Here is an 11,545-nt window from a genome sequence, read left to right as displayed (position 1 = left end):
GAGGGGAGCCTCTGCCTCCACTTGCTCTTGGCTCCTTCGCCCCCATCATTACAAGTGCATCAGGCCCCTTCTTCCCTCTGCATGCATATTCGACCTCGGGAGTCTTCCGAGTGGATCACTCTAGATACCCGTTATCCACAGATGTCATGCTGGTCACGACACTTGCACTCATAGCAAACAGACCAACAGCTCCCCTGCGGGGTTTTAGTGATACAGCCTGATGGGAGAGCAATAAAAAGAAGTCCCAGCTTCCAGCTAGAACAGCAGGGTACTCCACCGTGAGATGCATGGCCGTCGGAAAGCACGGCTATGGCTGCGAGTAGACGTGGCCGTGAAACAGGACTATGCCAAGCCAGACAACAGTCAGCTGCACTTATTCGCAATATGAAACCCTGAATTAAACATTCATGAATACAGGAAAATCAACTCATTAATCCGAAGACTGAATCCGTTCCCGATGATACAAATTACCCTTTGAGCTAAAACATGCCCCACGGAAGAACAACGCTGGGATGGGCCTGTGGCCTCCCTTTCTGTCCTAGGACAGCATCCTGCACCCAGACTTGGAGAGGGCTGCAGAAACACTGACCAGGGTTTTCTTCCCCCTCCATGTCACACACTTTGAAAAGCGCAAATAAGCAGTGCAGCTTACTGTAACAACATTGATCATGATCAGACTGTTGGAGGAAAAACTGGAATTTCACCCGTGGCAGTACAAAGGACACTGCAATCATCGCGAGTGTGGGACTACGTGGGAAAGGCGGAGGGAAGGTGCGGGCCAGGCCGTCCTGGCTCGCTTCCTCCCGCGCATGCTCATGAATTTCCCGGCTCCTGGGCTGGGGAGCCTTGGCCTGCTGATGCCAAAGGCCGCTGAGGGCGCACAAGGCCCTGGCTCCTCTCTGGCCCTGCGCTACCTTTGAATGGCTCTGTTGGAACATCCTACTGAGTTATTCGCTTTCTGCCAAGGAGCTCTGAGTGCTTGGGCGGAGGGGAGGGGCCGAGTGCTTCCCCTTTTGATGTCTCTCTTGTGAATTAATACCAATGAAAAAGATGGCCCTTAGTCCAGGCTGCCTTAACAGACGCAGGGGAGGAGGGATCAGAGGCGGGGGCGACAGGGAGGCGGCAGGGACTATCCATGAAGCTCGGCCGCCTGAGAGAGTGCTGACTGGAACAGAACCCTCACTGCCCGCTGCCCACGGCCCCAGGACCCTGCGTCCCTCTGACCACTTCCCCCGGGCCCACAGTGAGCTTTTCTAGACACATGTCCGACCATGTCTGTCAGTGTGATCCCTGTGACCTGACCCGGCCCTTGGGATTGGCCTCTGCCTGCCTTGATGGAAGCCTAGGGAACTCCTTGTCGGGCAACTCGGCCCCACGGGCCTTTGAAGGCTTCTTGCTGGGGCCATAGCTGACCACAAGGCCTTCGTGGAAGCCACTCACTCCACTCCACCCCACCCCACCCCTTCAGTTTGGTAACATTCGGTCCAATGTCCCACGTGTCCTAAGGAGAACCTCTGCTGACTGTGTCCTCGCAGCCTGATTTCAGGCCTCCTGTTCTCTCTTCCCAAGCCTTCCTCAGCATTCATAGTCATGGCTGCCTCTTGCCATCCACAGAACTGCCCACGTCCTTGTGGAGAGTGCTGGGGGGTCGGCACATAAGCTGCGCACGTCCTCCTGGACATGCTACATGATTCTGCGGTTACTCATAAAGCCTAGTGCAAGGTGAGCACTACAGAGGTAGTCACAACACTGCATTGCTCAGGAGATAACAACAAGAAAAAATACCACGCTGCACACACGCGTGAATGCTGTTGCTGGAAATTTTCAGCCCATAATTGGTTGACTTTGGGGTATGGAAGCCAGAGTCACGGGTTCTGACTATTCATAATTAGCCATCTGTGGGAGTAATTTTTCTGATGTAACCACTGACCTGTGATACGAACTGAGTTAAAACTGCGTTAATATTTTTGATTCCATTGTGCCATACCCTACTGCAGCACCCGTGCAGGGAGCCCTGGAAACGACTGCATGAATTAATGCACGAGGTCGAGGTGGTACGCTGCTTTGCGAATGCATGCACACAAAGACTTTGGAAAAATATTGTGTTTTCCTGTTACCCGCGTTATTTAGAAAAATATAATGACACAAATTTATATCAAGTTCTCTCGCCTCCAGAAAGGAGACTTACTTACTGCTTCTGTGCCCTGTTCTCAGCTTTGGAGGAACTGGAACCCTTGCTATGGCTGCTGAATTAAAACACAGTAAAGGCATCTCGCTTGGCAACTCCACGCAGTGCATGTCTGCCCGGCCTTCTGGGGCAGCCAACCTGTGTCTTGGAGACAGCTTTGGCAGATGTGCTTGCAGCACCCCTGCCTGATGTTCTGCAGAGAAAATGCACTTACGTTGGCTTGGAAGCCTCGGCCTGGTCCGTCTGCAGCTTCTCCCCTCCTTCCACCTCCATCGTGCAGTAGACGATGCGATTCGGAGCCAAGGACTTGAGGCCTTGGACTTCCATGATCACTACCTGCAAGCGGAGCACACGGCACAGCGGTCACTCCCAGGGCCAGCGGGCAGCACCACCCAGAGGAGACGAAGTGGTGAGAGCGCACAAGGAAGCGGCTGAGGGCTTCCACCGGGCCTCCAGGAGCCGCACCAGGACCAACCTAGCACGCGGATGGCTCTCCATACCGGAACAGCACTGAAAGGACAAAGAGGCAGGCGTGCGGAGAAGGGGCACTTCCCGCTGTGCTCCAGGCAAGGAGCTATAATGGAGCTGGGCAAGTCCCAGGCCTGCTGTGTAGCAGCCCACGGCTTCTCAAGCTTTGTGTGAGTTGGGACAAGACATAGGACGTCCCCACCCAGAGGCTCCTGTGCTGTCTCCAGAGCTTCTGGCCAGTAGGTTGGGTGGACTCCGGGGCTTCCTCTTACAGCACTGTCCATGGTGATGCCCGCACCACTGGCAGGAGCCACGTTGTGCAGCTACTCATGATGTTGGGCAGATGACATAGGGCTGAAGTCACGTATGTGTGTATATGTGTGTGTATGTGCATGTATGTGTGTGTGTGTGTAGGGTAATGATACACATCTGTGGCTATTGTGGGAGGGCCCAAAGAGATGATGTACAAAATTGTAAAAGTTTATATGGGGAAAGAACCGTACGTATGGAAAGAAATGGAAGGCATCCTGGAAAAGGTGCCTATTTGAGGTGTTTGAAAAAGTTTAATTCAAAATCTGATTCTGAAAGGACTTATTTTTTATTTTTTATGTTTGGTACAGGGCCTCACCGTGCAACTTGAACTCATAGTGATCCTCCTGTTTTCAGCCTCCCCAGCACTGGGGTTACGGGCATGCACCACCACACCCGGCCTCGGAGGCCAGATTAACGTGCCTGGGGGTAGATCCAGCGCTGCATGTGGGGCGGGGATTGAACCCCAGTCCCTGTGCTTGCCTAAGCAGATGCTCAGTCTGCTGAGTTATCTCGCCAGCCCTTTCAAAATCTGATTCTAAAGCTTCACTGCGTGATCCTCTGCGAATGTATCAACCTCTCCTGAACTTTGTGCTGCGGTGAGGACTCCCAGAGCTACAGCACCCCATAAACACCCGATCTTCTCAAATGCACACCCCTTTGGCCAATGCAGTGCCACCAGGCACGTGGGACCCCTCTGCCCGTGCTGTGAGGTCACTTGCTGCCTGGCGTCCCTTCCAGCTGTGTGAGTCTATGATGACATGAAATGTGACTGGTGTGACCTCGAATGCAGGTCCCAGTCCATGCTGATGAGATGACAAGGGCTTGCTCGTCCCCTCTTGTCCCCGCTCACCGCACCTTAGAGCACATTCAAAAACAGAAGCGCCGTGGTTCTTGCTGGCAGCTTTGCTGTGATGTGCAATGTAGTGCTCCAATTAAAAAGCATTTGGGAGCCCTGGAATATCTCACTCTGAACTTGTAATTATTAGTCAAAGCTGTTCGAATAATGTACCATGGGGATATGGCTGCGGTCTTGCCCACATCTATATTTTAAATAATCGGCTGTATGATATTGAGTACTGATAAAGAATTTGAAAATTACAGACTTAACTGCTTCATAAAAGTCAATAAACCCTCTTCTTGTCATTTCTATAGGAAGACAAGAGGCAGTAAGGAATAAATTGCCACCTTTAATTGGCAACAATAATGTTCAAAGACACCTAAGAAGCATTCAGTACCTCAGTCGCAGTATTTTTTTTAAAAGGAAGTTTCTGTGAAATTACACTGATGATTTTTCACACACCAAGTGTTCTATATTTAATTGAACACCGCCTCTGCCTACTGCATGACACATGTTGAAGTAGTGTAATGTGAGTATTCTCATCCGAACTGAGCAGATAAACACATTACCTGCAGTAAATTTGCCAAACCCTTAATGATGTTCCAGAAAATTAGTGTTTACACGGTATAAGTACATATACAGAAGTGTGATCTATTCTCTTGATCTCTCCAAACCTAGGGTCATCATAAAATATCTGCGGGATTGTGCTGTATAATTAAAAAAGCTAAAAGAGAGGGCTTTGTGTGTTTTCCCCATGAAGAAATAATCAATGTTTAAGAAGATAGGGGTGGTTTGGATACCACTTGGTGTATGTACACATCCTAAAACTTCATACAACACTCTATAAGTATAGATCAGTTTCTAATTGTTTTTGGTGGTACCAAGAATTGAACCCAGGCCCTTGTCCTTCCCAGGCAAGCCCTTTTCCACTGAGCTATCCCCCCTGCCCTGGCCTCTTGCATTAAGATGGCAGTTTTGCGGCTCAGCATGCTGCAGCACAGACCCATAGTCACCCCTTTCACTTGCTGACTCACTGTGCTCCACTGTAGGTCCCACTGTGCTCACCCATTCACCAGCTGCTGGACACTTTGGGCGTTACTGGCTTTAGGTTTTAGGAACAGCATGGCTCTAAATATCTGCCACCAAGACACTGTGGGGACACGTGCTTTCTTTTCTATTGAGGAGACACCAAAGAGTGGGGTTGCTGGGTTACCATGTGCTTTCTCTGAGAAAGCATCAACTTATTTCCAAAGTGGTTGTGCCATCTTCTGCCCTTGTCACCTAAAGACTCTGGTTCAGCCAGTCTGGGCAGTGCCCAGAAGTCTTACTGAACCAGCTTTCTGTGCAAGTCAGATGTAGGTCGATGAGAAGCTGTTCCTAACTCTCGTACACGAGGAGCAAATGCATGAAGGGAAAATCTACAGAGACGTGTGGACATGCTGAACATTCTGCTGTAGTTCTGGCATGAGTGTGTTCTTACTACCAGGGCAGAGATGCAGTCAAAGAGGAGCTGCAGCAACAAGGGACTCCACAGGGTGGCCAACAGGAAAGATGAGGTGAAAGAAAACTGGCACCATACCACAGAACAATGCTAAATCACCACTGCTTTAACTGTAACACAGGTTGCCAAAACTAGGAGCTGTCTGAGTTGCGTAAGGCTTTACAAATCCTTGAGTCAGGGAAAGCAATCCAAGACTGCATTGGGTAGGTGGCTCTTCAGACTGCATTTCCTTAGGAACAATGTGGGCTCCTGCAGCGGGAATCTCTCGCTGATTAGCTGCCCTGAGCTATGCAAACCTTTATTTTAGGAACTGCTCAAGGGTGTGGAGAGGGAAACAGCTGACTGCGATGCATCTGATCACTCCTGTTCTGCTTGCTGTGCCAAGAGGCTTCAAGGGTTTAGGGCTCCTTACCTCTAAGGAGAAAGACAGCACGACGTCTGACTTGGACAGCTGGTTCTCGCTCTCCTCACCCATGTCGATGATGGAGGCATTGTGGCTGCGCTTCAGCTTCTGGAGCTTGAACTCTCCGCCCTTGGACACAGGCATGCTCTCCAGGTTGGCCATGAGCAGGTTGACGGAGGACTTCAGCTCCTCGATGTACATGTTCTCCATTTCTTTGGACACGAACTTAGGGAATTTTCGTTCCTTGGAAAGCAAAGGGGTAAACAGAGGGCTAAATAGAGTGTTGATTTACATAGTAAGTTTTCGTACCAGGGCCCACAGTTGTGATCACGTGCTCTGTTAATGAGATTTTCCCAGATATTGTGAAATGGTGCCAGAAAAACGTTCAGGCGAGTTATTTATCTAAAAATGTCCCTGGCTTCCAGTTATTTGTAATCCCTGAGCGATAAGGCACAAATGCATAAACACGCACTAGGGAAGAGGCAAGCATTGTACCACGGTTCTCTTTCCATGCCCATTTTTCTCCAGCAAATTTGACTTGTGGAAAGGAAAAGGTGGTGATATTTTTGAAATCTGGATTTGGGTTAAAGAGTTTTTCTTTTTAGCAAAATGCCGTCAAGTTGTTTTTGAGTTATGCAAACAGAAAGACATCCTATTTCTGGATATCTATTGAGATTTTATCACATGAATAATTCAAGAGGAGCTCATCTGAGATGTTTCAAACATAGCCTGCGGCTATTGCTAAGAAGAGTACTTTCTGTTTTCAAGAAAAAAATTAATGAAGTGATGAGAAATGCAATGGAAATTCTTTAGAAAAGACAACAGAACAAATTCTCTGTTACAGCTGGCCTCTACTGTTCCCTCCCTGCTTATGATTTCGGCTGTGCAGGCCCGGTGCTGGAGCCGGGCAGTCGGTCTGCGACACCTCTTACCTGTTGGGTGCCAGGATCCTATTTGGCATCGATCACCTTATCAAAGAGCCATTTCCCACACGGAGCAGAAAATTGTTCTCCCAAGCCCTGCTCCATAATCCATGGGGCAAGGAGCAAGCCAAATATGTTGGTCTAAAAATCCAACGCAAACCGGTCCAGAAACCACAAAGAAGTGGATAGGCTTGGAAGTGTCTTAGGGCAGACTCAGCTCCAAGCGCAGCTGGGGGCACAGCATGGACGATGTCACCTCCAGTGAGTTTTTCTTTAAAATCTTGGTTTTGGTTCCTCTGGATTGGTTCTGTGCTCTCTATTAATGTCACAAAATTGTTGCTTAAGATCTGGATGTTACAATATCATACCCCACTATCTACAGGAAAAATGAGTATTTCCCCTTGTGATGGTCCTAAAAGATGGAGAATTGTTGGTCTTAGGATTCCTACGTGAAGTCTGAATTATGTACATACTCTGAACCAGTTCCTATGGCCAGGGATATGCTGTGCTGATTTGCTTATGCCTGCCATCCCTATTTCTGGTGGTAGAACTCCACAGAGGTCAGATGGAATATGAATTGATTTGCCAATTCAGTGTGACAAAGATGTCTAGCACATGTCTAGTACACGGGGGCACCTGATTCAAACCAACTAATTCTGGTGAATGGCCAGTCTTCAATCAGATCTACTCTCTTCAGTAACTGAGCTTCCTTGAAAAACAAAAAGATTGAAATTGGTTGGCAGAGAGGGGTTGGCTGCCCCACTGGATCAATTCAGCGCTGACCAAGAGACTTGGCAAAAAGAGAAAGAATTACATAAGCTCTAGCAAGAGAGGGAGGAAGAAGAGAGACAGAGGAAGGACGCAAGAAGAAAGGATGGGAGAGAAAAGCAGCGAAGAGGCTGTCTCAAGTCATGGAAGAGAGCTGGGTGTGGCCTGGCTTTCTTGTCCCACAAGAGCCTCGTCATTCAGTTTCCTGGGAGCCCCTTGTCGGCCTTTCCGTTGTGCCCCAGCTACTGGCGGGCTAAGGGTCATTTCTGTCTTAGTGCTGCACACTCCTTGCCCACATCGACGCACAGCTGCTCCTTCTGCGTGGCTACTCAGGATGCCCCGGTGCCACACCAGGCGTCTGCCTAGGTGGAAACTGTCCTACGTGGGGTTTCCCTCAACCATGCATCGCTCTCCTCCTCCCATCACCTTCCTGTCTGTTTCAGCACTTTTCTTGCCCACGTCTGCCCTGCTCCTCCACTGCTGTGCTTACGTATGCTATGTAGCTCCCCTTGCTGGCGACACTTACTGCAGTGGACGGGAGGCTGCAATAAGTGTTACGGGCATTGGGGTTCCTGAAAAGCCTGATTCCCAGTCAATGCTCCTGAATAGGAGGTCCCTGAGACACAGTCAGTCCATAAGGGCACAGCCCTCAGGAATGGGACCAGTGCTCTTAGAGAGAGTTTGCTGGCTCTTTCCACCTGTGAGGCCACAGTGAACAATGTCTGTAACCAAGGAGTGGACCACCGTCAGGCACACGGTCTACAGGGGCCTTGAGCTTGGGCTTCTTGCCTCCAGAGCTGTGGGAAGAAAATTTCTATTGTTTATCAATTATTTAGGATATTCTGTTACGGTAACTTGAGTAGACCAAGATGCTTATAATACTTCCAACCAATGAATCAGCCGTGAAGTGCATTTGTTTAAAGTCCACTCTTCTTGTGGGCCATGAGTGAGCAGGACCATACCTGCTCTGGGAGCCCCTGCTAAACTCCTGGCATCTAGCCTAACGACTGGCACATGACAGGCACATGCTGCACATGAGGCGAATAGGTGCACCAGTGGCTCGTCAACGTGTCTGTGTTAAGCCAAGGCGGCTGGCGCTCGGTTGTGCGGAGCAGGTGGGAGATGATGAATTCTGTTCTGGAAGAAGACTGAGGTTCTGCTTCTCCATCTGAAGGGGCCAGGGCTTCCAGAGCCACTTAGCAGCTTGGGGGCCAGCTCTTGGGGAGCCTCTGAGTGCAGTGGTGTTCACTGAAGCTGGGCTCAGCTGCTGCACGGAGGTTTCCTTATACACTGAAGGTCAATGTCAGAGCAGCGCCAGGGCCGATGCTTCCAAAACTCACCCACACACTTACGGCCTTGAAGGGAGCTGATGATGATCCAACATTACAACCCCAAAAGCCTTTCTCTAAAACTTCTGCAGAGTGGCCTTGATGGCATTCATTCTTAAATTCTGTGAGGGAACTTTATGCAGCAGGCCAGAAAAAGGCAAGGACTCACTGTCAGGCCACCATCACTCAGAAAATGCTTGTAGCCACACACGTGGCCCAGGGTTTGCAGTAGGGGGAGTCTCCCTTGGGCTTATAGCTGGTGGGGAGAGAAGCTATAACGTAGTCTCTATAATGGAAGCACATCGGGTCTGACTTCTTTCTGAGGGGACTGGGGTAGCGTCTCAGCACAGTGGGCACCTGGGCCGAGGGTCTGATGGATAGAGAAGAACCTGTCAAGCTGAGTTGGCTGAGACATGGCCGTTAGCACTCCTCCTTCCCATGGGAGTTACTACAGGCAGCGTGAATCCGGGAAGCTCCGTGCATGGTGCAGAAGATGCAGCCCTCCTCCCCGGAATATGGCCCTTCTGGAGAGTGAATGGCGGGTAAAGGGAGGTTAGTTCATGGCCTAAGAGTGGTCCCTAGGCCCTGTTAAAGGCAGCCAAGCAGCAGACGTTGTTTGCCCAGAGCTATGGAAAAGTACATCTATCTGTTTCATTCACGTTTTGAATCAAACCTGAGTGAATCACATAGTATTTGGGGGGACTGGGGAAGAGGTTTCACTGTTTTTACTGTCCATTTCTGGTGGGTTTTTGGTAGTATTTGCACAGGGTCTCATTATGCAGCTTGAACTAGCAGTGACCCTCCTGTTTGCAGCCTCCCCAGCTCCAGGTCTACAGGTGTGCGCCACCACACCCTGACTTGGTGGCTGGCTCAGTGCTCCTGAGGGCGGGGCCAGTGAGGCCTGTGGTGCCAAGGATCGAATCCCAGGCCCTGTGCTTGCCTAAGCAGGCTCTTAGTCTGCTGAGCTATCTTGCTGGTCCTCCAATTACTGGACTTAAATTTAGTTGGTGGGGATAAAAAAGGAGAATTAGTGTTTATGAACTTTTCCCAGTCAGTGCCTTCAAAAGCCTCCATTAATGCAGCCCCTTTGATCACACCCTTCTTTGGGACTCACTTGAGGCTTTTTGAATGTGATGGGCTTTCTCCACCTTAATAAAAGTTCTGCTAAGTCATTATGGTGGCAAGCCAACATGGCACTGGCCACTGGAACCATGTGCTAAGCTCCGCCTTCCTCCTGCCTGGTCAAACTGCAACTTCCTGCTTCTTCTCACAATATCCTATTTCCTTGTCCTGCCTCCTGGCCAGTCACTACCTGCCACCTCATGCTCACTTCTCCCTAACCCCCACCTCTATCCTGGCCCTAGCTAGCCCTTGTTCCCGCTGCCAGGCCCTTGGAAGCTCCACCGCTCTCCTTTCCTGCGGTCTTCCCTGTGCCCACAATGAACGCCTCCTTTATCTTTTTTGTCTCTTCATTGCATCAAGAAACCTAACAGAATGTAGTCTTGATATCTGGGAGAAAACCCAGTGGTTCCAGACCGCACCACTCTGGTGCAGAGTTAGCTTCCCCCAAACCCCACACAGCAGAGTGCTGGAAAAATCCAAAGGATGATCACTCTTGCCAGCGCTTGGACAGTTCCTAATGACATCCTAAAACAAGGTTCAAGGAACCAAGTGGAGCTGGCAAATGGAAACAAGAAAGCGAGGCCCCGCTTTTTTTTTTTTTTTTTCCACTAAGCACTTAAGCCTTGAGGAGAAATAGCATTCTGTCAAGCTGGGCTGAGGTTCTGGGCCAGGGATTTGGGTAGCAGGCCCATCACACACACATTTCACAGCTACAGTTGTGCCCAAATGAGAAAGATATAGTCCTCTGGCTCTGCCGCTACCTTTCCAGACATAAAAATAAGCTAGCGTTGTCACAAGAATTGCTAATGCTGCTTTATGAAAGACGTGGCCTGTGTGTGGACAGAGTCCGCCAGGGAAAAATCTCTGCTGGCCATTTATTTTGCTTTGGGCTGGCGAAATTCCCCCTGGGGACGGCCTCCTGAGGGCCTCCCGTGGCGGTCCCCAGCCAAACCGACGGCTCTGTGGAACCTCCCGATAACAGCATTTGGAAGTCAACAGTTTCTTCAGTAACGGGCTTTTCTGCGCTTGGGTTTTAGCCAGCAAGAATGAATGGTTTATAAATAAAGCCTCAGAAGACATCCCTCACACAGGGAGAGGGCTGTAGACCTCAAGGGTCCGGTGGTGCATACTGCCGGGCAGTCGGGAAGGTTGCGTAGCTGGTAATCCTAGCTATTCAGAAGGCTGAAACAGGAAGACTGAAAGTTTGAGGAGAGGCTGGGTCGCTGTCATGCGTCAGGAGCTCTGGTTGTCACTGAGGAAAAGAGTTGGCTGACTGGCTGGCAAGGGGGAAGCACAGCACATCAGAGAGCCACCAGGTAGGAAGCATGTCCCACATGAATCCTCTGCAGCACACGCAGACCACCAAAATGGCACCAGGGCAGCTCACCCAGCTGTGAAGTGATGCTAACTTAACTCTGATTCCCAGGTTTGCACCTGTCAGTTCTATGGTGAGAGGCAGTTATCATCACACATCTGAATTCGGGTTTCCACATTTGAAATGGGGAAAAGAAACCTCACTAATGTGAAGTGTAAGACACAAAACCAACATGAATACTACTGACCACTGATTCCTCACACACTCATCCACACACACACCACCACGACACACTGCCATCACAATGAGGGGCCTACAGTAAAGACGGCACTAGTTATGAGCAAGCGCAGCATGTGTACAGGCAGGAGTCTCAGCACCT

General features: G+C 49.9%; 1 protein-coding gene across 1 annotated transcript in view; it reads right to left on the bottom strand.

Annotated features, from left to right (window-relative positions):
• Positions 1-11,545, bottom strand: part of Cadps (calcium dependent secretion activator) — a 489,489-nt gene that overhangs the window by 260,722 nt on the left and 217,222 nt on the right. The window contains exons 5-6 of the mRNA XM_023704988.1: positions 5,720-5,953; positions 2,403-2,524 (exon numbers count right to left, since the gene is read on the bottom strand). Of these exons, the coding sequence (XP_023560756.1) occupies positions 2,403-2,524; positions 5,720-5,953 (356 nt within the window). The remainder of the gene's footprint in view (positions 1-2,402; positions 2,525-5,719; positions 5,954-11,545) is intronic.

This window comes from Octodon degus, unplaced genomic scaffold (genome assembly GCF_000260255.1).
Source record: "Octodon degus isolate 3935 unplaced genomic scaffold, OctDeg1.0 scaffold00210, whole genome shotgun sequence".
NCBI classification, from domain to species: domain Eukaryota; kingdom Metazoa; phylum Chordata; class Mammalia; order Rodentia; family Octodontidae; genus Octodon; species Octodon degus.
Note: the sequence above shows the minus strand (reverse complement) of the source record. Positions and strands in the feature narration are given on the sequence as shown.